Source organism: Aotus nancymaae, unplaced genomic scaffold (assembly GCF_030222135.1).
Source record: "Aotus nancymaae isolate 86718 unplaced genomic scaffold, 86718_ANA_hifiasm-v0.15.2.pri h1tg000003l, whole genome shotgun sequence".
In the NCBI taxonomy this organism is placed as follows: Eukaryota; Metazoa; Chordata; class Mammalia; order Primates; family Aotidae; genus Aotus; species Aotus nancymaae.
Window position 1 is genome coordinate 56,873,090 of NW_026988414.1, and position 23,104 is coordinate 56,896,193.

General features: G+C 39.1%; 1 protein-coding gene across 2 annotated transcripts in view; it reads left to right on the plus strand.

Annotated features, from left to right (window-relative positions):
* FREM1 (FRAS1 related extracellular matrix 1) overlaps positions 1-23,104 on the plus strand; it is a 166,710-nt gene that overhangs the window by 69,960 nt on the left and 73,646 nt on the right. For both annotated transcript variants that reach the window (XM_064381455.1, XM_021675936.2), the window contains exons 11-16: positions 5,745-5,941; positions 6,611-6,701; positions 7,392-7,559; positions 11,648-11,856; positions 14,416-14,509; positions 18,229-18,481. In XM_064381455.1, the coding sequence (XP_064237525.1) occupies positions 5,745-5,941; positions 6,611-6,701; positions 7,392-7,559; positions 11,648-11,856; positions 14,416-14,509; positions 18,229-18,481 (1,012 nt within the window). The remainder of the gene's footprint in view (positions 1-5,744; positions 5,942-6,610; positions 6,702-7,391; positions 7,560-11,647; positions 11,857-14,415; positions 14,510-18,228; positions 18,482-23,104) is intronic.

A 23,104-nucleotide genomic window follows, 5' to 3' on the forward strand; every position in this document is an offset into this window, starting at 1 on the left:
CTGACTACAGGTTAGGAACTCTGTGTGGGTACTGTGTAGACAAGGTATGGGGCCAGTTCTCCCCAGCAGGCTTTTATTGGCTCTGCTTGTCAAGCTTATTTACTTAAAGGGAAACACACCCTTTCAGTCAAAGCCTTGATAAAATAATCAGTTTTCCAGTTGTGTCCTGTTAACAAAGAAAAATTGATTCTTATTGCACTGGTGCAAACAACTACATTGCCATAAGAGTCCCCAAATTCCACAGGAACCAGGCAGAGAAAAATGAATATGCTCCAAATTTTGTTTACAGGAATATACCTTACCACGTTATTAAAGGCTGTAAATAGTTAAAGTTTACTTGACTCTGAAAAACAAAACAAGGATTAGCAGTATTCCAAACAAAAGTCAAAAAGTTTGCTTTAACTTTCTGAGTGCAATCCACTTAAATTTTGGTTTGCTTGTTATTTGTGAACATGTCAGTTTTTTTAGGAGTCCCGTACATTCTTTCTGTATTCCAATGTTACAATATTAAAAGCTATTAAAAACCTGCATTTTGAGAACACCCGTTAAAGTCCTTAATATAGCTTGATTATAAACTGTCTTTTGAGAAGGAACAAAGCAAGACAACAATTGTCTGCAAATGTCAACATTTCCAGGACAGTTACATTTAAAAACATGACTGGCAAAGAAGTTTATTTATTTTCCTGGTTTACAATAACTTTACCCCTCATTATGATTGATAGTATATACTTAGGCATTAGAATTTTAGAAATGCCATACAATTTTTGAACATATATTAGTATTCACCGAAATATAACTTAAAGAAGATTGGACATCATTTTGGCAATCTCATGTGACTAAACATGTCAAATAATCCTGTTTACTTCTTTTCTGAATGTTTCAGGGGCCCTCTGGACCATTAAAAAAAAGTCAGGAATCAGGAAGGATAATTTCCAGATTGCCATAAATTATTTTGCCAAAATGATGACTCAAAAGGCAAAAACTTTTTATTAGACTTTACTATGACATGAAAATTCTGTGTATAACTAAATTTTACCCTTGCATTAGTTTATTTGTTTAAATGAAACCTTATAGATTATTCCATTTTATCTTAACCAATTTGACCATGAGGTGAAATCTTTGCAAACCTTTTATAACCCTTTTACTAAAAGGCAGATTAGTGTCTTAATACCTCCTTGCTATGCTTTTATGTTAATGCTTAAATATGAAAAGACCATATAGATACTACGGGAGACGATGGTGTAGTGCTTCTACCATGCATTTCATCGCAAGGCAACCCAAAGCCAATTGGCTTATTTTGTAATCAGCCCATCCCTGATGGGAGTCTCATCTCCCAGTGGTGGGTGGGGATGTTTCCTTATTATCCAGGTGGCTAAGAGCATGCTTCTCTGATTTACAACTACTATTAACCATCCCTTACCTGTATTTTCTACCTAGTTATTACTCACCAAAGCTCTCTCATAATGCGAAGTAATTTCTGATGCCCCCAAAACTCAAAATCATCAGATAACACAATGCAAAACAGAACAGAGCCTTTGGTTTTGAGAGGGATCATTTCCTTTTAATTCCTGGGGTTTTATGAGGAAAACAGATTTTTTTTTTTCCCCTGCAATGGGATCTGTAGCACCTCGTCTGGTTTTCCCAAGGAATCCCATGCTACCAGAAGTTATCTTAGAGCCTTTCATGCATGCAGTAAGAGTGGTCAGGAGAAAAATGGAAAAAAATAACTCAGTTGAGTGAGAAGAAAAGAACCTTTCTTTGCCTTCCCTATTTTTCCTGTTCTCTTTTGGCCTACTATAGGAGACATTTTGCTTATCTCCAAAATTCTCTTCTGCTTGCAAAGCTGCCTATTTTAGCTGATCCTTATAACAACTCTGTGAGATTGTTAGTATTATGCTTAACTTACTAAAAAGAAAATCAACACTAAAAGGTTAAGTAACTTGTTCAAGGTCAAATAGCTGCTAGTAAGTGGTATGCTCAGGACTCTAACTGTACTGTCAAATTCCATGTGGTTTACACCATATTGTAATGCTGGTCTCCTGGAACTTTCAGTCTGGGAGAGAGACTCATTTGTAAACTAACTACTAATACAAAATAATGGAATAAATATGCTAGTTGAGGGATGCCTAAGTTTGTTAAATCTGCTGGAACAGGATAAATGACTAAGTAATTTAGAAATAATAGAAATTTATTTGCATAAATAAATTTATACACAAATAAGCCATAACATTCTACCCCTGTCCCCCCAGTTTATGTTCTTCTTACATACAAAATGCACTAATTCCATCCCAACAGCCCCCAAAGTTTTAACTTATTTCAGCATCTATGCAAAAAAATAAATAAATAAAGTCTAAAATCTCATTTAGTACATATTTATGTACTAAATCAAGTATGGATGAGACTTCAGGTACAATTCATCCTGAAACCAATTTCCCCTCCAGCTGTGAGCATATAAAATCAAACAAGTTATATGCTTCTAAAATACAATGATGGACAGGTATAGGATAGACATTCCTCTTCCAAAAGGAAGAAATAGGAAAGAAGAAAGGGCAAACAACATTAAGTCTTGAGGCTTATGAATAATCTACTTTGACTCCATGTCCTGCCTTCTGGACATGCTGGGGCTAGGGTTGGGCCCCCGAGACCCCAGGCTGTTCCACTTTTGTGGCTTTTCTGGGTACAGCCCATGCAGCAGCTGTCAGAGTTATCATCAGGTGCCTGAGGCTTTCCCAGATTGCACATTGGTGGTCTCTGGGGTGGCCCTGACCCTATGGCTCTGCTGGACATTGCCCTAGTGGGGACTGTCTGCAGCAGCCCTGCCCCTGAGGCAACTCTCTGCCTGAGTCCCGAGGCTCTCTGAGGCATCTCTTGAAATCTAGGTGGAAGCAGCTGTGCTTTCACAGCTCTTGCCCTCTGCACACCTGCAGAGTTGGTATTTGTGCCAAGGACTACTGCTTCTGTCCTCTAGAGTGGTGGCTCAATCAGTTCCTGGGCCTGCTTAAGCCACAGCTGGGATGGCCATCTGCACACCTGCAGAGTTGGTATTTGTGCCAAGGACTACTGCTTCTGTCCTCTAGAGTGGTGGCTCAATCACTTCCTGGGCCTGCTTAAGCCACAGCTGGGATGGCCAAGGAGGATTGCGTCAGAATGCAGGGAGCAGAGACTTGAGGCAGTGCTGGGCAGAGAGCCCACAGGTCCTTCCCTTGAAACCATTCTGCCCTGGAGGCCCTGGCATTCTGAACCTGTGATGGGAATGGTGGCCTGATAGATGTCTAAAATACCTTCAGGGTCATTTTTCCATTGCCTTGGTAAATGGCAACTGGTTTCTTTCTATTCATACTACTCTCTTTGTCAAATAGGCACTTGGTCACACCTTTTGCAGTCTCTCCTAAACATGCTTTTTTATTCTATATGTGGCCAGGCTGAGAATTTTTCAAATCTTCAAGTTCTGATTCCCCTTTGATGATAAATTCTGGCTTTAGTTCATTTCTTTCTTCTAGTAGTTTACTATAAGAAGTCAAGAAAAACCATGTAACATGCTCAACACTTTGCTGAGTTATTTCTACTACCACGTATCCCAACTCATTCCTGCTCAGTTCTGCCTTACCTAAAGCATTAGAACACAGGCACAATTCAGCCAAGTTGTCACTTTATAACAAGAAGATCTTTCTTCAAGTTTACAATGAGATATTCCTCATTTCCATCTAAGACCTCATCGGAAGGGCCTTTACTGTTTGTATGTCTACCAATGTTCTGATTATGACCATTTATGTAATGTCTAAGAAGACTGAGGCTCTGTCTATAGCACACCTCTTCTGAGCCCTCACTAGAATTGCCCTTTATGGTCTATTCACAGCAATATAGGCTTTTTCTAGCCTGCTTCTCCAAATTCTTCCAGTCTGTACCCATTACCCAGTTCTAAAACCACTTCCACATTTTCAGGTATTTCAGTAGCTATCATCTCTGTCTTAGTCCGTTTGTGCTGCAATGGTGAACTACCTGAGACTGGGTAATGTATAAATAATAGAAATTTATTTCTCACAGTTCTGCAGTCAGGAAGTTCAAGACCAAGTTGCCAGCGTGTTTTGTGTCTGGTGAGGGCTGCTCTCTGCTTTCAAGATGGTGCCTTGTTGCTGTATCCTCCAGAGGAAACAAATGCTGTATCTTCACACAGCAAAAGGAATGGAAGATGAATTCACTCCCTCAAGACTTTTTATAAGGCACTAGTTCATTCATGAGGGTGATTAGATGCTCATGAATTCAACCTCATGGTCCAATCACCACTAACAGACCTGTCTCTTACTACTCTTGTAATGGAGATTAAGTTTCAACATAAATTCGAGCGGAAACACAAACCTTCAAACCATAGCAAGGGACAAGTAAAATTCAGAAACAATTAATTCCAACTGAAAGACTGGGAAAAGATGTAAGAAGAGCATTTATGAGTAGGGAAGACTCAGATTGCTGGAGAAAGCAGGAGAAAAGCATTCTAGATTGAAGATGCAACATGATCCGTGGAACTGTGGTCAAGGACCAGTACATGGTCAGTGCATTGTGTGCAATTAGTGTTGGATTAATGTTGAAAGGCAGTAAAAGATGTTGAAAGGTGGCCAGGTGCGGTGGCTCATACCTGTAATCCTAGTACTTTGGGAGGCTGAGGAGGGCAAACTTGAAGTCAGGAGTTCAAGACCAGCCCTGGCAAACATGATGAAACCTCATTTCTACTAAAAATACAAAAATTAGCCGGGTATGATGGTGGGTGCCTGTAGTCCCAGTTGTTAAGATTTTTGAAGAAGTGAATTAACTTATTTGATTTGTACTTGTTAAAAGATAACACTAGAGGTATGAAAAATCTAGATTAGCTCTTGGAGTTAGGGCTAACAGAAAGGATGCAATAATGTAAGGATGAAATTATGAAAGGTAGGCCGGTAGCAATGGGAATGACACTTGGGCGTGGGATGTGGAGTATGGTCACTGCATAGGAAATTTTATAAGTAGAAACTCTGGGACTTGGTGATGTGTTATATGTGGGTGGAAAGGGAAGAACCAAAATTTATGTCAAGGTTTCTAAGATTGATGACTGAGTATAGGAATTATCAAAGAAAGCACAGGTTGTCAGTAGAAGAGAGATGTAAAAATAAAACCAGGAACATATTTTATGTTTCACACTCCCATTCTGTAGCACTCATGACTGGATTCACTATAATTGTGATAATTATATATTCTTTTTTTTTTTTTGAGTTGGGGTCTCGTTCTGTCGCCCAGGTTGGAATCCAATGGTATGATCTTGGCCCACTGCAACCTCCTCCTCCAGGATTCAAGCAGTTCTCCTGCTTCAGTCTCCTGAGTATCTGGGATTACAGGCACCCACCACCATACCCAACTAATTTTTGTATTTTTAGTAGAGACAGGGTTTTGCCATGTTGGCCAGGCTGGTCTTAAATTCCTGACCTCAAGTAATCCACCTGCCTCGGCCTCCCAAAGTGCTGGGATTACAGGCATGAAGCCCCGCACCTGGCCTGTGATAATTATATTCTTAAAATATAATATTAAATGAATAAAGAATTTCCATTTTTTGGCTCACACTCTCAATAGCTCCTGAATCATTTGACAGAAATATATTATAAATGACAGTCTTTGAAACTATCTTAACTGTCACTAGGTGATTGTGGGGCATTCTCTTTGTTTTTTTTTTTTTTTTTTTTTGGTATTTCAAATTAATGGTACAGATATTTTTATTTCAGGTGGCAACAATCCATATCACTCCAGTGGATGACCAGCTTCCAAAGGAGGCTCCTGGAGTTTCTCGGCATTTGGTTGTCAAGGAAACTGAGGTGGCCTATATAACTAAGAAACATCTACATTTTATAGATACAGAATCATATGACAGGGAGCTGGTCTACACAATAACTACTCCTCCATTTTTCTCCTTCAGCCACAGGTATCTGAAAAGTCAGCATTTGGGCTGCTAGTTCTAGGATTAAAAAGTTGAAAGTGTCAATATATGGCAATACATAGTACTGTGGTTCACTTGCTCCATTGGTCAGACATGAAGTTATACTTATTTAGGCATTTATTTTTCTCTCAAACTTACCTCCTGTCTCCCTTTGAAAGCTGTATTAGTTGGTAAGTGATCTGCAACTTGTAGTGTCTTCAGCATTGGTAGGCTAAAACAGTCTTTAATCCCCTTTTTGAAAGACAATGATTATTTTTCTTTTTAGTACAATTTATTGAGATCATCCTAACATTAATTTTGTGAATTACTGCCATAAAGTGGTTACATTCTATGATTTAAATCCAGAAAAGTGGCATGAACATACCTTAGGCGAGTATCATATACATGATAGCAAGAAAGCATTTTTAACATGAGTGTAACAATTCCCTTTCATGATGCCAAGCAAAAAGTTGTGTACATTCCTTTTGCAGTCATGACAAGGATGACATTGATGAAACTGGACTTAATGCTAGAATCCCCATAAAGAGAGAATATAAAGATAGAGAACCTGGTTTCTTCTCACAATGAGGTCTTTCAGTTTTTGATTGTGGGCCATTTGATTTCATTTTTCTTATCTAAAAATGAGCTGATGTGTTCTTCTGTATTTCTCTTTAGACACTTGGATGCTGGGAAATTATTCATGGTGGACAGCATACCAAAGGTAGTCAAAACTCCTATGGCCCTGGAGCTGAGGTCATTCACTCAGGTATGAGGATATGCTAAAATGCTGACAAACATGATGTAAATGTGCTCTTAGAAGGTATGGCATGCCTAATATTGTGCCTGAGAATGTTGGCCTTTGATACGTGCCACAAAGGCTTGATGTCTTTATACTTGTTGCTTATATGTTTCCATTAAGCATGTGGCATCTATTTCAAAGTACTTGATCAAGTTGAGTACGGTTTCATAATCTTTTCAGTAATTTTACAAAACAGACCCTTGTATTGTTTTGCCATCAGCAGGACTCTAATTTGGGGATCTGGTGTAAACATATTTATTCCACAAAATTCAGTTTATTCAATATCTTACTGTATTAGTTTTCAAGGGCCAACAATAATATACCATGAACTGGGTAATTTAAAATAAACCACCAGGACATAAAGAACTATGAGCTTTATTTTCTTGTAGTCCTGGAGGCTAGAAGTCTTAAATCAAGGTGTTCATGCTCTTTCTGAAACTCTGTAGGAGAATTCTTCCTTGCTTCTATTAGGTTGGTGCAAAAGTTATTGCAGTTTTTGCCATTGAAGTAAAAATAGAGCTTTTGGTAATCTTCAAAGTCATGATGGTGGCATTTACATTTTCCAATATCAATTAACAGGATGATTCTTTTTGACCTATAAAAGCTTTTTATCCTTGCAAATCAACACCCACATGTCCATCTCACCTTACTTTGCAGCATGCTGTAAATTATATGAAAGTGGCCTACATGCCCCCTATGCAAGACATTGGCCCCCACTGCAGAGATATCCAGTTCACATTTTCCATCAGTAACCAACATGGTGGCACTTTGCATGGGATCTGCTTTAACATTACAGTCCTCCCAGTGGACAATCAAGTTCCTGAGGTATGTACAATGTTCTGTGTGGAGGATGAAAAGGAGGGAAAGAAAGGAGAGTCTTGAAGACTTACTGGAAATGGTAACTTTCATTTAGGCTAGTTTTTTTAACTTACAAAAGAAATTTCCATCTACAGTATAGTAAAAAAAGAGGAAAAAAAGCAGGGGGAAAAGGATGTTTTACCTCCCATGGGACTTTCTATATAAAAGGTGAGATTTTCCAGTTACTAAATTTAACATTATTTTCAAAGCTTTATCAAATTCTTTTTCACTCTTCTTCTTTCTGCTGAGTTTCACATGTTGATTGGGGGAGGGGATTAAATTATGGGTCTCTTAGCAACTGGAAGGGCTTATTTACCCTCACTGCAGCCCAACTGTGCTGCTCTGTAATCTAAAGAAACTCTTTAATTTTCCAAAATGAATTAAGATGGACCCTTCTGTTGTACTTTGTCTCACTGCCCCATGTTTATCAAAGCCTTAAAGGACTTGAGTCTTCCATTAAAACTGAGCTACAAAGGCATTGCTACCTTGTGCATTTTATTTGTGAAGCTGGGATTTACACTGAGAGTTTGTCCCATACCTACGCAGTTCCCCTACCCACCTTCAGGTGCTAGACGTAATTAGTATAGTCATTATTGTTCTTATTATTTTCCTTAAAAGCAGGAAGACAAAATAGCATTACCCATTCATTATGAACCAGAAAGGACCAAAGCCTACTCGTGCCTCATCCTTAAGGAAAGAGGTCACCTTTCCAAGTGCCTACCTGGACTATAGCCGGCATTGGTGTTTTCTTTCCTGGTCACACCTCATCATCTCTATACCTACCCAAGGTTGTGGGGCAGAGGTCTTACCCTGAGGGCCTAAAAGGGTTGCCCAACTTGCAGAAGTTTTGATGGGAGTCTTAGTCTGTTCTCACACTGCTAATAAAGACATACTTGAGACTTGATAATTTACAAAGGGAAGAAGTTTAATAGATTCACAGTTGCACATGGCTTGAGACTTGATAATTTACAAAGGAAAGAAGTTTAATAGATTCACAGTTCCACATGGGAGGCCTCACAACCATGGCAGAAGGTGGATGAGGAGCAAAGTCACATCTTACATAGTGGCAGGCAAGAGAGTTTGTGCAGGGAACTCCCATTTATAAAACCGTCAGATCTTGTGAGACATATTCACTACCATGAGAACAACATGGGGAAAAGTGCCCCCATGATTCAGTTATCTCCACCTGGACCTGCCCTTCATTTGTGGGGATTATTACAATTCGAGGTGAGATTTGGGTGGGGACACAGCCAAACCACATCAATAGATCTAAACAATATATTAAAATAATGAATTGCCAACATTTAAAGGTCAGAAGATTTTCTATTAAGGCTGTTCTTAGTTTGAGATTCTGGCAGCTCTAATAGAATTGAACTCGCACACCCCACAGCAGCCATTGCATAGGGTGTGCTCTCTAGCCCACCAAACCCCCACCCAACTCACCACACTTATTTCTGTCACTGGCCTGACTTCCCACACCTGTGGACTTGCCACCTTTGGTAGAAGACCTGCCAAAGGGCTCACATGGAGGAATTTAAACTAACTCCATTCTTTGATACCTTTCCTATTAGGAACCCGATCATAGTCCGAGTGGTGAAATTGTTTAGAATGCCTATAGAGTTAACTTGATTAGATTTTATTCAGACTATTCTTTTCTGTGTCTGAGATACAAGCCATGAAATAGCCTCACACTAAAGAAGACAAAGCTTTCTCTAAAATAATCATGGAGAAATGCTCTTTTATGCAAAGTAATTCAAGGCTCTTGCTGCTAAAGGATGATCTGAGGAGGAAACTAAAAAGTGTAAAGGGAAAAGTGAATGTTATTGAATAGTTATGAGGAGTTGGGGCAAGAATGGCAGGGTAGCTTCCCTTTTTTTAAAAAATTTTTTACAATATGTGGGCAAATGAAATAGTTCCTGAAAAAACTGAGAATGTTAGAAATAAAATTAAATTAGCAGCTTCAGTGAGACCCACCACAGGAGTTGTTGCTTAATGTAGAATTCCTGCAGAGAGCTGGCTGAGTGAGAACCATTGGAGGATGTTGACACCACACTAATCTGAGTCCCAAAAACCTGAGCACTGGATTTGGGCAAGAACTAAAAAGCTAATGCCTAATGAGTAGGGAGAAATTAGCCTTATGCTTTTATTTTTTTGGAAAGTTGCTGTAAAATATATACTTAAAAAATCATCAAATATAGCAAAGTATATTCCTTGAAAAACTGGAAATTAAAGATTCCATATTGAATATTAATTCAATACAGCTCAGAAAAATGAGGTTGGCAAGCATGGACCTTCATTCAAAGACAACACTACTCTGAGTAAGAGCTCCCTCTCTCTCTTTTGCCAACAAACAGTGATAATGTAGGTTTAGCAAAGTGAAAGTAAGACTTGGGAGGGGCCAGGGTGGGGATAGTTGTAGGGAGAGAAGTCTATTGTTTCTATTGTTTGTTGTTGTTGTTGTTGTTGCTTTTGCGGTGGTAGTTGATTAAATAATAGAATAATAGTTTGCCTGTAGATCTACTAGGGCAGGGATCTATAGGCAAACAAGCAGGGTGAGCTGAGTAGGTAGGATGTAAGGTAAAGTAGGTAGGATGTAGTTGATTAAATAATAGCAGGTAGCAGTCTCTGAACTGTAGGTCTCATAATTTCCATGACTCAAAGGGCTGGACTTTTAGCACCATGAATGCCCCAGGTGGCTGTAGCCTGGAGTTGCTGCCAACACTGTGCCCTGGTGTACAGAAGGACAGAGCCGGCTCCTGAGTGGAGGCTGCAGCTTCACTTGCTTCCTTCCCTTTCCTCTGCCAATATGTTGTCATCCTCCTGTACCAGCTCTTTATTCATGGAACATCCTCCCTCCTGGGAGCAGCAGCTGCTCTGAGAAGAGTAGGTGCTTCCTAAGAGAACTGCTGCATCTTCCCATGGGCAGAGCACTTACCCTAGACCACCTGGGAGGGGCCTTCAGAGCCCGTGATTTGGTAACCCACTGTATCTGCTTGCTTTCACTTCCGCATAGTAATATAAGCATTGGGGAATTGGGGAAATGATAGGTTAAACAAAACTAGCAGATTTTTCTCCTGCAGGATCTCAGAGCCTTGGATATGTTTATGTCCCTTATGAACCTCCATGGTGAGGGTATTGTATGTAACTTTTTTCTAGACTTATTTGGCCACAGAACACTTCTTGCCCCCTCCCAAAGGGGTGATAAACTATCCCAAGCCATTCAACTTGCTTTTTACTTACAAATGAATTATTAGTCAGTAGAGCAGTGACTGTTTTTCTGTTACAGCAAATTATCTTTGTGGCTCTAATATTTAAGTCTAATGTTTGAATAAATCCATTTCCTCTGGAATCTTCAATTTTGCTGCATTATTTTCATTTATAAAATATTCACTATGACTGAAGCTTTAAAGCTCCAATCCATTTCCCAAGACTTTAAGAATTTTTAGGATGAAAAGTAGATGAAACCTTTTCTTCAGGGGAATTTGACATAGATTTTGTTTATTTTTTAGACTAAGCTGTATATGTGTAGAACAGTGTTGGGAATGGACATGAGAATGAAAATTATTATTTTCTCAGTTTAGCAGCATGGGTAGTAATAATTGCTCATTCCACTCTACAGGCTATGAAATAAATGAAAAGTAGATACTTTCAGGCTTATAGATCTGCCTTGCTTCTTTGTAATATATTAATGCTTAAAATTAGAAATAGTAAACAAAATATTTTTCAGTCAAAATGTCTAGCCATGAACTTATCCTTTTACCACATTCTTGAAAAATTAGTTGGCATGTGAAGATAATACTGGAAATTTGTTTTTTTGTTTGTGTTTTTGTTCTTTAAGTTCTGGGTTACATGTGCAGAATGTGCAGGTTCGTTACATGGGTATACACGTGCCATGGTAGTTTGCTGCATAGGGGAGGGATAGCATTAGGAGAAATACCTAATGTAGATGATGAAGTAAGGAATACTGAAAGTTTTTTAGTAATGTAATGAGCTCTGTCTTCAGGGGTCCCTCATGAAACAAGGCTTTGAATATTTCCTTCCTTTCTTCTTTCTAGGTATTCACCAACCCTCTGAAAGTGACTGAGGGAGGTCAATGTGTCATCAGCACAGAGCACATTCTGGTTTCTGATGCAGATACCAAGCTGAACAATATTGAGCTCTCCCTGCGGGGACTGCCTCTGCACGGAAGGCTGGAGCTGAATGGATTTCCTCTAAATGCAGGAGGCACATTTTCTTGGGACCATCTCCATACATTAAAAGTTAGGTTAGAACATTGCATGGCTTTTTTAATTTAAATGTTTTGTTTCCTTATTTAGATCAGTTCTGAGGCAGAGTAAGAGAAAGAAGTTTGTCCAATTCCTTGAAGGATACCAACATGCCACTTAACATACTCAACGAGTCAGTTGTAAATTACAAATGATCAATTTTTGCCTTTCTCTCCAGACGTTTTCTTTCCGTCTGGCTTGCTATACCAGTGGAGATAATTTTATGTACATTTGAACGGCAAAATTTAATTGCCGTAAATATTAAATTTGCGGTAACTGCACGTATCACAAGAGGTAATAGTCAAACTAGATAAAGAGAGACTGAAATAATCTGTGAGGCTAATGTATATAATTGAACTTGTCTCCCAGAGAAATGAATTTCATAACCTGGAAACTCTGGGATAGAACTCTGTTGATCAATGTCCTTAATGTAATCTTATTCCATTCTACTAGGGCAGGGATCTACAGGCAAACAAGCAGGGTGAGCTGAGTAGGTAGGGTGTAAAGCAATACCTGAGTCTCCAACAGGGATGGCACAATCCCTGGCCTCATAGTCCTAGAGAAGTTGCCCTCACCTTAAGGTCTTTCATTTCCTCTACTTAATGCAGTTCTGTAAGAAACTTTTCTACAAAATTGAGTGAAATTTCTCTGGAAAACAACACAAGCTATTCAAAAGCAATGGTTAGGTAGACCCACACACTAACTTCTCACTTGTAGAGTCAAGCTATAAATGGGAACATTGGCCCTTTAGATAAATTAAAGATTTATCTACAAATGCTTAGTTCTGCATTTGACCAGAAAGTTGGTCAGAAATTAAGGTTTGTGCACAAGAAGACCAGTTTGATCCTGACAGTTTTTAGTTCCATCATTGATTTACAGTCCACGATATCTTGATCTTTTCACTCACACTCCTATTCTTGTCTTAAAAAATTTTTTTTTGTTGTTTTTTTAGATTTCAGCTCTCAGCTGTCTGTTAGAGTACTCTATTTAGGTAATTCTTACTAAGGAGTGAATGATGGATAGGAAAAATAGTATCAACATTTGCTAGAAATATCTGTTCAAGCATACTATTAGAGCTTGCAATTATTTTTTTTTAATTTAATCTTCATAGTAATTAAATCTGACAGGGTATCCATTCTTGTATTTTAATTGAAGAACTAAGTACAAAGCGGTTGAGGAATTTGCCCAAGTTCATTCAACTAGTATATGGAGGGGTCAGATTTTGAAAGAATATCTGCTTGACTCCAGTCATCCTTTGGATGTGTACTCTTAGGACCATTTCATCCTTTTAGGGATTTTAGCATACTGAAACAGAATTAGTGCATTATCACTCACCGATATACTTTTGATAAAAATTGCAGGGAGCATGGCAAAATAAAGCACAGCGGGTAGTGCATGGGAGAAACATGGAGGGTGGGGAGGATGTGGGACTTCCCCATCATAGGAAGGGAATCCCCAATCTGAGATTCTGCCCAGCCTATGGGTGAAACTAGTCCTCAGTAAAGTATCTTTCAGCTCTGATATTTTCCCAATAGTTAAAGATTATTAATATATTATTTTTAACACAACTTTTATTTTCCATTCCTAGGACTTAAGTTTAAAATTTAGCTTAATTCACTTCAGCAGCTCTTTAGAACTTTCCAAGCATCACTGCAATGGGCTGGAGAACATGTGGAGAGCCTAGAATTAGACAATGCCTTTAAGAAACGTGGCTGAGAATTAATGGAAGATAGGCCAAGGCTAGACAAAGGAAAGGTATTTTTTAGGTCTGGGAGAGATTTAAGGATCACGAGGTCAAGGGATCAAGACCATCCTAGTCAACAAGGTGAAACCCCGTCTCTACTAAAAAATACAAAAAAATTAGCTGGGCATGGTGGTGCGCACCTGTAATCCCAGCTACTTGGGAGGCTGAGGCAGGAGAATTGCTTGAACCCAGGAGGCAGAGGTTGCGGTGAGCCGATATCGCGCCATTGCACTCCAGTCTGGGTAACGACAGCGAAACTCCGCCTCAAAAAAAAAAAAAAAAAAAAGAATCTATATAGATTGAGAGGAAGATAGCTAGTCAGTGGAAGAGGAAGAATGACAGTCAGAGGCAACACATAATTCATTGATCAAGGTTTTAGAGAATAGCTGAGTAGATTAGCCTTAGAAGTAGAAAAGGAGAGAAAAAAATCAAATCCACAGTGTCCCACTTTTCATCGAATGCTCAGCCTGAGGGTCCCCTGGCCCTAGTCAATGTATTCTACAAGTAGACAGACCTATACCAAATGGTTCCTATTGTCACAGTGGCAATTGAAGGGCTGCTTTTTACTCTGAGGGCACATTAGAAATGCATATAACATTTTTTCCAGGGTGGAGCAATTTTGCATTCAAGGATATATGAGTAGTTAAATATGTGACTTCAGGATTATGCTGGTTTTGTTGTTGTTGTTATTGTTGTTGTTATTTATTTATTTAGTGAACACATGGCCAGATCCTTGGAAGAGATCATGTGTCATACATCTCAATTGACTCTCACACTGTTCCTAAGAGATTAGTGACAAATATTATTCCCACAGGTATCAACATGATGGATCTGAGGTTCTTCAGGATGACATACTCTTGGAGGTCACCGATGGCACAAATTCAGCAGTATTTGTTCTACATGTTGAGGTGGGTGAAAGTTTCCTCCCTGGGTTATTGTCTGTCTGTTTTGCGCTGCTATAACACGATACCACAGACTATGTAATTTATAATGAACAGAAATGTATTTGGCTCATGACTCTGGAGGCTGGGAAGTCTAAGATTGGGTGGCTGCATCCAGTGAGGGCCTTCTTGCTGCATCACCCTATGATGGAAAGGCAACAAAAGAGCAAGAGGGAGCCAGAGACTGAACTCCCAACCTTTTATGATCAGCATTAATCCATTCATGAGGGTGGAGTCCTTGTGACCTGTAAACCTCCCACCTCCCAACACTGTTGCAAGTTTCCAGTGCATGTTTTTTTGGGGACACATTAAAATCATAGCAGTCATATAGAAATAGAGCTGGTTGGAAAACTCTCAGATCTTGACAGAACTTGAAACCCACAGCCTCCAAAGTGAGAAGTTACCTGCTTCGAACCTTGTATGTCTCAGGCCTGGCAATAGAGACCAAAGTTATAATGGTGAAATGGCCAACTATAGTATTCTCTGTCTCCAATCTGTTTAAAGATAGAATTACTCTGATCTCAAACATAGATATTTGATTTAAAAAGTAATTGATTCTATGTATAAATTATTTCTAATATCTTTGAACTATAAAACTCAGAAATATTTATTTTACAGTAGTGCAGGTTAGACTAGTATCATTGAGGTTTCTCTGTTTACAGAAAAAGCCATGTATATGTGTGTGTGTATGGTGCCTCTTTGTGAGTTCCTGTACCATATAATCCTAGCATGAGTGTTTGAGATACTATTTCCCCCTTTTGGCAAATGAAGAAAAATCTGCACATAAAATTTGAGTGCAGACCAGGTGTGGAGGCTCACACCTGTAATCCCAGCACGCTGGGAGGCCGAGGCAGGCCAATCACTTGAGGTCAGGAGTTCAAGATCACCCTGGCCAATATGGTGAAACCCTGTCTCTACTGAAAACACAAAATTTAGCTGGGCGTGGTGGCTCGTGCCTGTAATCCCAGCTACTTGGGAGGCTGATGCAGGAGAATCACTTGAACCTGGGAGGCGGAGGTTGCAGTGAGTTGAGATCACCCCACTGCACTCTCGCCTGGGCAACAGAGGGAGACTATCTCAAAAAAAAAAAATAAGTTGAGTGCATGCTGAAGGGACTTACAGGAACCCCCTGAGTTTCTTTGTTGAGTGGCATGCAAGTCCAAGAGCATAACTCGTAGGGTTTTGCAGGTATTTATAGTTGGTGACAAAAGAAGGTCTGAAGAAAAATATACCATGTTCCCTGAAGAGCCACTAATTATTTTCATTGTACTAGTTTATTTCTTTTTCTGCTGGAATTTTTTCAGAACTTTGTGATATGAAATCATTATTATATTGGTAATAATAATGTCTTTGTAAGATATTTTAGTGACTAATAAAGAATGTTCAGTGAAGAAGTTATCCCCATTTTATAGCTAAGGATATTTAGGTCCAAAAATGTTTAATGACTTGCCCCAAATCATTGACTAAACAGAGTAGGCTTGGGTTGGCATCTCCACGCTTTGTTACCTAGGCCAGTGTTTTTGCCTCCTCACGCTGCCACACTTCTACATCACTAGGTGATTATAATAATTATACTGGCCAGCAGTTCCTGTGCACCTCTCTATGCCAGGAACAAGGCAATCTCTTCCTTTTATTTTCCCACTTAGTCGTCATAATGGCCTCTGAGGTTTGGATAAAGATCAGTTTGATATTGCAGCTTCAAAAAGGACAGTTTTCTTTGTTGGCAGACTTACAGACAGACAAAGCTTTTCTGAGTTACTTTTCTTGTCTGAAAAGCAAATCTGTGAGGAGAAAACCCCAACCCTAAATTCTACGCATGACAATAGGCAATGCATTTTGGGAAAACAATCTGTTTATTGTTTCTTTTTAAACACAAGAGTATGGTCTTTAAAAGCCAAACAGAGGCACAGCCAATTTTTGGACAAGTGTTTGTGATTTTTTTTTTTTTTTTTTTTACCCAGAAGGAATATTCTTAATTCTATTGCCTTTGGACTTTATTATTCATTTGAAAGCTGAGGTTCTTTTGTGAACTGCTGCAAGATGGTCATCATTGAATTTGTTGGTGATATTCCTCAGAGTCAAAAACGATACTGGAAAGGGTCTTAAATGAATTCACTCAGCAGACTTGAACAAAGATGAATTTTCTTAAGCCAGTAGAAAAGTAGAGAATACTGTAGGCTTTTAAAATCTTAAATAACCAGCCTGGAGCTTTCATTATTCAATTTCTCTATCCATTAAAGGAAGTGTCCAAACGATTTAATGTATATTTGTTATAGAGTTGCTAGCCTGTTTAAATAACAGAGTAATCAGGATATATATGCATAGTTGCATTCTCTCATTCATTTATTCAGCAAATATTTAATAAGTGCCTTCTCTATGCCAAGTCTTAGGCTAGATGTTTAGAATATGATGACGAATAAGACAAAGTCACTGTTCTAAAGGCCACAGGCCAAGGATGAAGACAGGCATTAAACAGATTATCACCAAGATAATTAATTGATTAAAATTTAGATGGCACTGTACATAAATAGGATGCTAAAAGAGAATCAGTAATAGAAGCCCCTAAATTAGTTAAACAGTCAAGGAAGCATTTCCTGAGGAATCCCTATGTAACCTGAAGGAGGAGTTAACCAAGCAAAGAGTTGGGAACCGAATTCCCTGGTGGGAGGAGAGATGGGCAGTGGGAAGAGAGATGGTGCAAAGACCTTGTGATGGTGGGAATGTGTGTTGGGATAAAACTGGAGTAGAGTGGCAAAGGCACCTCATAGCATGAGATAAGGTCAGAGAAATCCTAGCAGAATCAATGGGAAGCCACTGAAGGTCTCTGTACGGCAGTGACTTAAAATCCACATGTTGAAAAGATCACTTTGGCTGAGCATCAGGGAAGAAGGTGTAGGGTTGACAGGATTTGCAGGGCAGACGTGGCGGACTTGCAGCACGCACCAAGTTGTGGCTGTGAACTCAGAGGGGGATTGTCTTCACTCCCTTTTAGAAAATATACTTTTCCAGATTTCTACACGATCTTTTTAAATTTAGAGAGCCAGCGTGATCCCATGTTGCTTTTCTTTCCTTTCTACTTGGAGTTTTATTTTCGTGACAGTGAGAGAAAAACATTTTGTCAAGTTGAAACCTGGCATTGATTGAATAGTTACAGAGTTTCATATTTAACTCAGACTCTTTGAAATGCAGCTGCTGCTTATTATAAGTCCAGAGAAACTTCCTGGGTGGCAGGAAGTTGAGGGTGGAAGAAAGCTTTGTAATCACCAAGTAATTTGAAACAAAAATAACTTTGATGCAGTAAATGTAAATGCCTCAGACCACAAGGACCAGAACTCTTCTGGAATGTGTGAATTTAATGAAAGAGGATAAGGGCTTTGGCGAAGAATGCCTTATATTACATTTATATTTTGTCTGTCTAGAAACAAATGAGAGTTTTGAGTCCTGAACCATAACCATATTCTCCATTGCTACCTAAAATGTCTCTCACATGGGGCATTCCTTGCAAGATGGTTTACATAGGAAAAGTTAAAAGATGCAGATTGCTTGGCCAAATTCTATGGCTATTGTTTCATGTGTCTGTAAGATCAAAAATGCCTTTCATTATGACTATGAGCAATGGATTATCAGTCAAACAATTTGTCATTTCTTTCTTTTTCTGAAAACATGCATTCTTTTTCATTGCCTAGGTATTCCCTGTCAATGATGAACCACCAGTCCTAAAGGCAGACCTCATGCCTGTCATGAATTGCTCAGAGGGAGGAGAGGTGGTCATCACCTCCGAATACATTTTTGCTACTGATGTGGACAGCGATGACTTGAAGTTGATGTTTGTGATTGCTCGAGAACCTCAGCATGGGGTGGTGAGGAGAGCTGGAGTCACGGTGCATCAGTTCTCTCAGGGAGATGTTATCTCAGAGGCTGTGACATACAAACACACAGGTAAGCAGCAGCATCGTGACCAGTGAAGGAATGCAAGCAAAATGAGAGTCTCCACTCCTCAGTGTGGGCTCCCATAATCAGTCATCATGCTTGCTTCCATTAAAAACAAGAAGCAACTGCAGCCTGGTCTCCATTTTTCCAGCATGATCACCATAAATGGAAGTATTTCTGATTGTGTTATTATAACGAATTTCAAACAGTGGAGAAAGGGCAGATGTTATTTGCTACTCTGTTCCTGACACGACCACACAGACCTTCCATTCACCCTGTGATGCTCCTCAGACCTTTTGGTCAGTTTGACCATCATAGTTTGTGGATCTATAAATCAAGACAGGAATGCCTGAAGCAAGCTCCTAAGGTAATTATATTATTAATTTTCAAAGCTTATTGATCACCAGTGAGCACCTAAGAAGTAACTGGTCTGCTTTTTGAGTTCCTGAAAAGCAACAATAATGTCTTACCCTGTATATGACTTGCCCACAGCAAACGACAGCGTGAACACGGGTTAGATGTACAGAAAATGTTTGTTTATTAGCATTGCCCTTACACTTCTGGCATTGCTTTATGTTGTCACCCACGTGGCATTTGTTCCACTAAAAATGTGTTAAATCAACATCTGATATCTGCAGGGTATAGCACTAGGCACAATGGGGTACACAGGAATATGAACTAGACCTGTGTAAGACTTTGACTTAAATGGGCAGATTTGCATGCACAGATGACCGTGTGACTGACGCATTGCACATCATCACATCATCTCCTGTTGCACGTCTTTTGAGGTCTGGGTTGGGAACATTTCCTTGGTAACAGTGCTGTATATTTCGTCTTGCTGCCTTTTGCTGTATGCTAGTGCAATTTACTGTCTACTCATCCATATGCCTCTTTAAACTGCAAATTCCAATGCAGGAAGTACGATCAAGTATGTAAGGCCAGGCAAGTGGTATAAGAAATAAGAGCTTTCAGAATTCAAATCATTTTCTTATTTGAAGAGAATTTAAGCAGTGAGGTGCCGAGACCAGCTCGGCCATAGAGACCCCCACCCAGGTGGTGCTGAAGACATTAAGAAGCAGACACCCAGATAGAACAACAAAGTGGGACTATCTAGGGCCCAACAGCCTTCCTAGCTGAGAGCATCAGGGGCTGACAGCATTTCGGGCTGAGGGCCTTGAGCAGATTCTGAGCCACAGCTTTACTCTGAACAGGTGATTATTATTAACAAACAGGTGTTCTGTGTCTTCTCATAGAACCAAGATGAACTAGGTAGGCAGCTGGTGCCTGCTTACCACTGATCAAAGACAAGCTAGAAAATATTCTCCACGAGGGAGCCACAGGGGCAGGATCGTGTAACCTGTGCTTAAAGAATTGTTTTAACCAGTGTATGATATACATATACTGTTTTGCTACTTTAGAATGCCCCAAGCAGTTTTCCACTTGGGTGGTGGGGGTCGGCCAGCTTTTCCTTGCCACTGTTCTTGGCAAACAATATAGTTCATCATACACTCAGTAGTGAGGCATGGAAGAAATTCAAGAGGAGGAATAGAAATAACGAAAGAGTAATTCAGAAATGGGAGAAAACATTTTGAAATATTTGTCCTAAATACTTTGGAAAACAATGATTTATTGGAACAATAAATATCTCATGGCCAATTAGTTAATAAGGGACAGTTTAATCACTTAATCAGACATCTTTTTTCTTTAAGTGGTATCTCTCTGTCCTATTACCTGTGTTTAGTCTTAGGAAAGGTTTCATGGGTGGTTTCCTTGTCCTGGGGAGCACAGTTCATATGTTTGATGTCTCTCAGGAGTTCACAGCTAGGTACTTGTTTATTTCCAAATAGAAGTGAAATAGACTGGAAGAAAAGGGATCCAAAGACAAATGATTGTTATTTATTGCTTAATTATTTAACATCTCTGGCAGGCTCGTGTAGCACAGGTAAACTAGGAATGAGAAGAATCTGTCTTCTTTTCCAGTGCCTTGTTCTAAGTGGAACAACAAGTATACAGATTTCTGCATCTCCTCTAGTGTGACAGCCATGGATAGGACTATTAACTAATTAAAAAAAAAAAACTAGTAGGACATTGGGGCAAATTATTTCAAATAGGTGGCTTATGGTTATGTTACTAAATTAGAAGGAATACTGAATTTGAAGGGTATTTTGGTATTTGAATGTCATGTTTTCTTGTAATGATTACTGTTACTCAATTGGTAGTTACCCAGCCCTGTGCTGGGATCAGAATAAAGAACCACAGTATTGTAGGATTGAGGTTTCAGTGAGTCTTCTAGCCCCTCTCCTGCTTCTACATGTTGATTTAAAGGCCACCTAAGAATAATTTTATCAGCGTTACTTTATTTGCTTTCTATAAGTATAAAAATAATACACATCCATTGCAGAAAACTTGGAAAGAATAGAAAAGTACAGTGAAGTTTTGAAAAATCACCTTATTACATGTCTAAAAGATAGTCACTCTTCACATTTCAGTATTACAGTATTTTATTCTCTTTATTCTAACCATAGTTTTAACATAGTTGCAATCATGTTGTACATGCAGTTTTGCAGTTTACTTTTATCATTTAGATTATCCTAAAAATGTTTATTAAAATGTATATTAGATGTTAGAAAGTCATTATAAATATGTTTTAGTAACAGAATAACATTTTACTATATAAAAGTCCATTATTAGTTTGCTGTTCTCCAAACATTAAACATGAAGTAATTAAAAAAAATTTTCTGAGGTGAGGCATGGTGGCTCACATCTGTAATCTCACCACTTTGGAAGGCTGAGGCAAGAGGATCACTTGAGCCCAGAAGTTCAAGCCCAGCCTGGGCAACACAGGGAGGCCCTCGTCTCTGTGAAAATACAAACATTATCTGGACATAGTGGGACACATCTGTGGTCCCAGCTACTTGGAGGCTGAGGTGGGAGTATCACTTGAGCCCAGAAGGTGGAGACCAGAGTAAGCTATGAGCATCCCACTGCACTCTAACCTGGGCAACAGAATGAGACCCTGTCTTCCCTCAATTTTTTAAAAAATAACACTATGATTAACATTTGTAAGTACAAATCATGTCCTTAGGCTATATACCATTTCAAGGTAAAGAATTTCTCTGCCTATGTTGTAGGCTTTTTAGTGGCTTTATATTCAGCCTACTTTCCCAGCTATTTCTGTAAATATCCTATGGTTCCATTACAGAGAAATTTGCTATTTGCCTTCTTTTTCTTAAGCTGTCTTCTCTTTCTATAGTGACTTTTGATTTCTCCTCCCCATTGCCTTTCCCTACAGATCTTCTGTCCCATCCCCCAATCTGCTTACCTGCTTGGCAAACTCTTACTCTTTAATGCTCAGCACAAAACCAGCAAAGGCATCTGGAAACTTTGCTGTCTTTCCTTGGCATGTATGCCCTGCCCCTATGCCATTGTCAGCTAAAACTCATTTTCTTTCATCTTTAGCACCTTGCACACAATCAGGCTGAATGAAACATGTAAAATTGCTATGTAATAGGTTAAAAAAAAATGGTTTCATAGTAGCAATTTCATGTGGGGGATTCTACATAATATATATATATACATCTGTGCTATTCTAGCCACTCTGCATTTTCTTCTCTACCATTAGATTCTATCAGTGCCTGATGCATAGTGAGTTTTTTTTGACATTTGACATTCTTTTGAAATGTCTTTTGACAATTCCAAAATGTCTGCCTTTTTCTCTGCTGGTGCACCTGAAACACTAATTATCACATAGTAGGTATTGAATAAATATTTATTGAGTGAATTATCAATGAACAAATGTTTTAAGCCAATTTGTATTTTAGATATATGAATAGGTGAGAGGTTTCTTATTTTTGACTCTTCCTCACATTAAAAGCTGGTTTCTTTCTAATTCTCTCAACTTCAATTCTGTTTTTCCTTTTAAGCCCAGTTTTCTCAGCCTTTGATCACTTGGTTGCTCAATAATATCATCTTTAGATTTTCCTTGTCATTTTTAAACAGGGGAAATAATAGCAGCCACAGAGCTCTGCAGATTTGACCAGTGTCCAGTGAAAAGAGAGGATGTCCCTGATCTTTTATATCCTAGGTTCGTCAAAACTCCAAGAATTAATGGCTCCTTGTATTAGTCCATTTTCATGCTGCTGCTAAAGACATACCTAAGACTGGGCAATTTGTAAAAGAAAGAGGTTTAATGGACTTACAGTTCCACATGGCTGGGAAGGCCTTATGATCATGGCAGAAGGCAAGGAGAAGCAAGTCACATCTTACATGGATGGCAGCAGGCAAAGAGAGCTTGTACAGGAAAACACCCATTTTTAAAACCATCAGATCTCATGACACTCATACACTATCATGAGAACAGAGCAGGAAAGACCTGTCCCCATAATTCAATCACCTCCCACTGGGTTTCTTCCACAAAATGTAGGAATTGTGAAAGTTACAATTCAAGATGAGATTTGAATGGGGGCACAATCAACATATCAGTCCATTCTTAGGATGTTCATGGTGATGCATGAGAAATACCAGCAGCACATGTGCAAAACTTTTCAGTGTCCTGGATAGCAAGCTCTCTTACTCCATGTCCTTAGTGGGTAACTCAAGAGCAGATTGCCCTGTTGCTAATAAACTATCTAA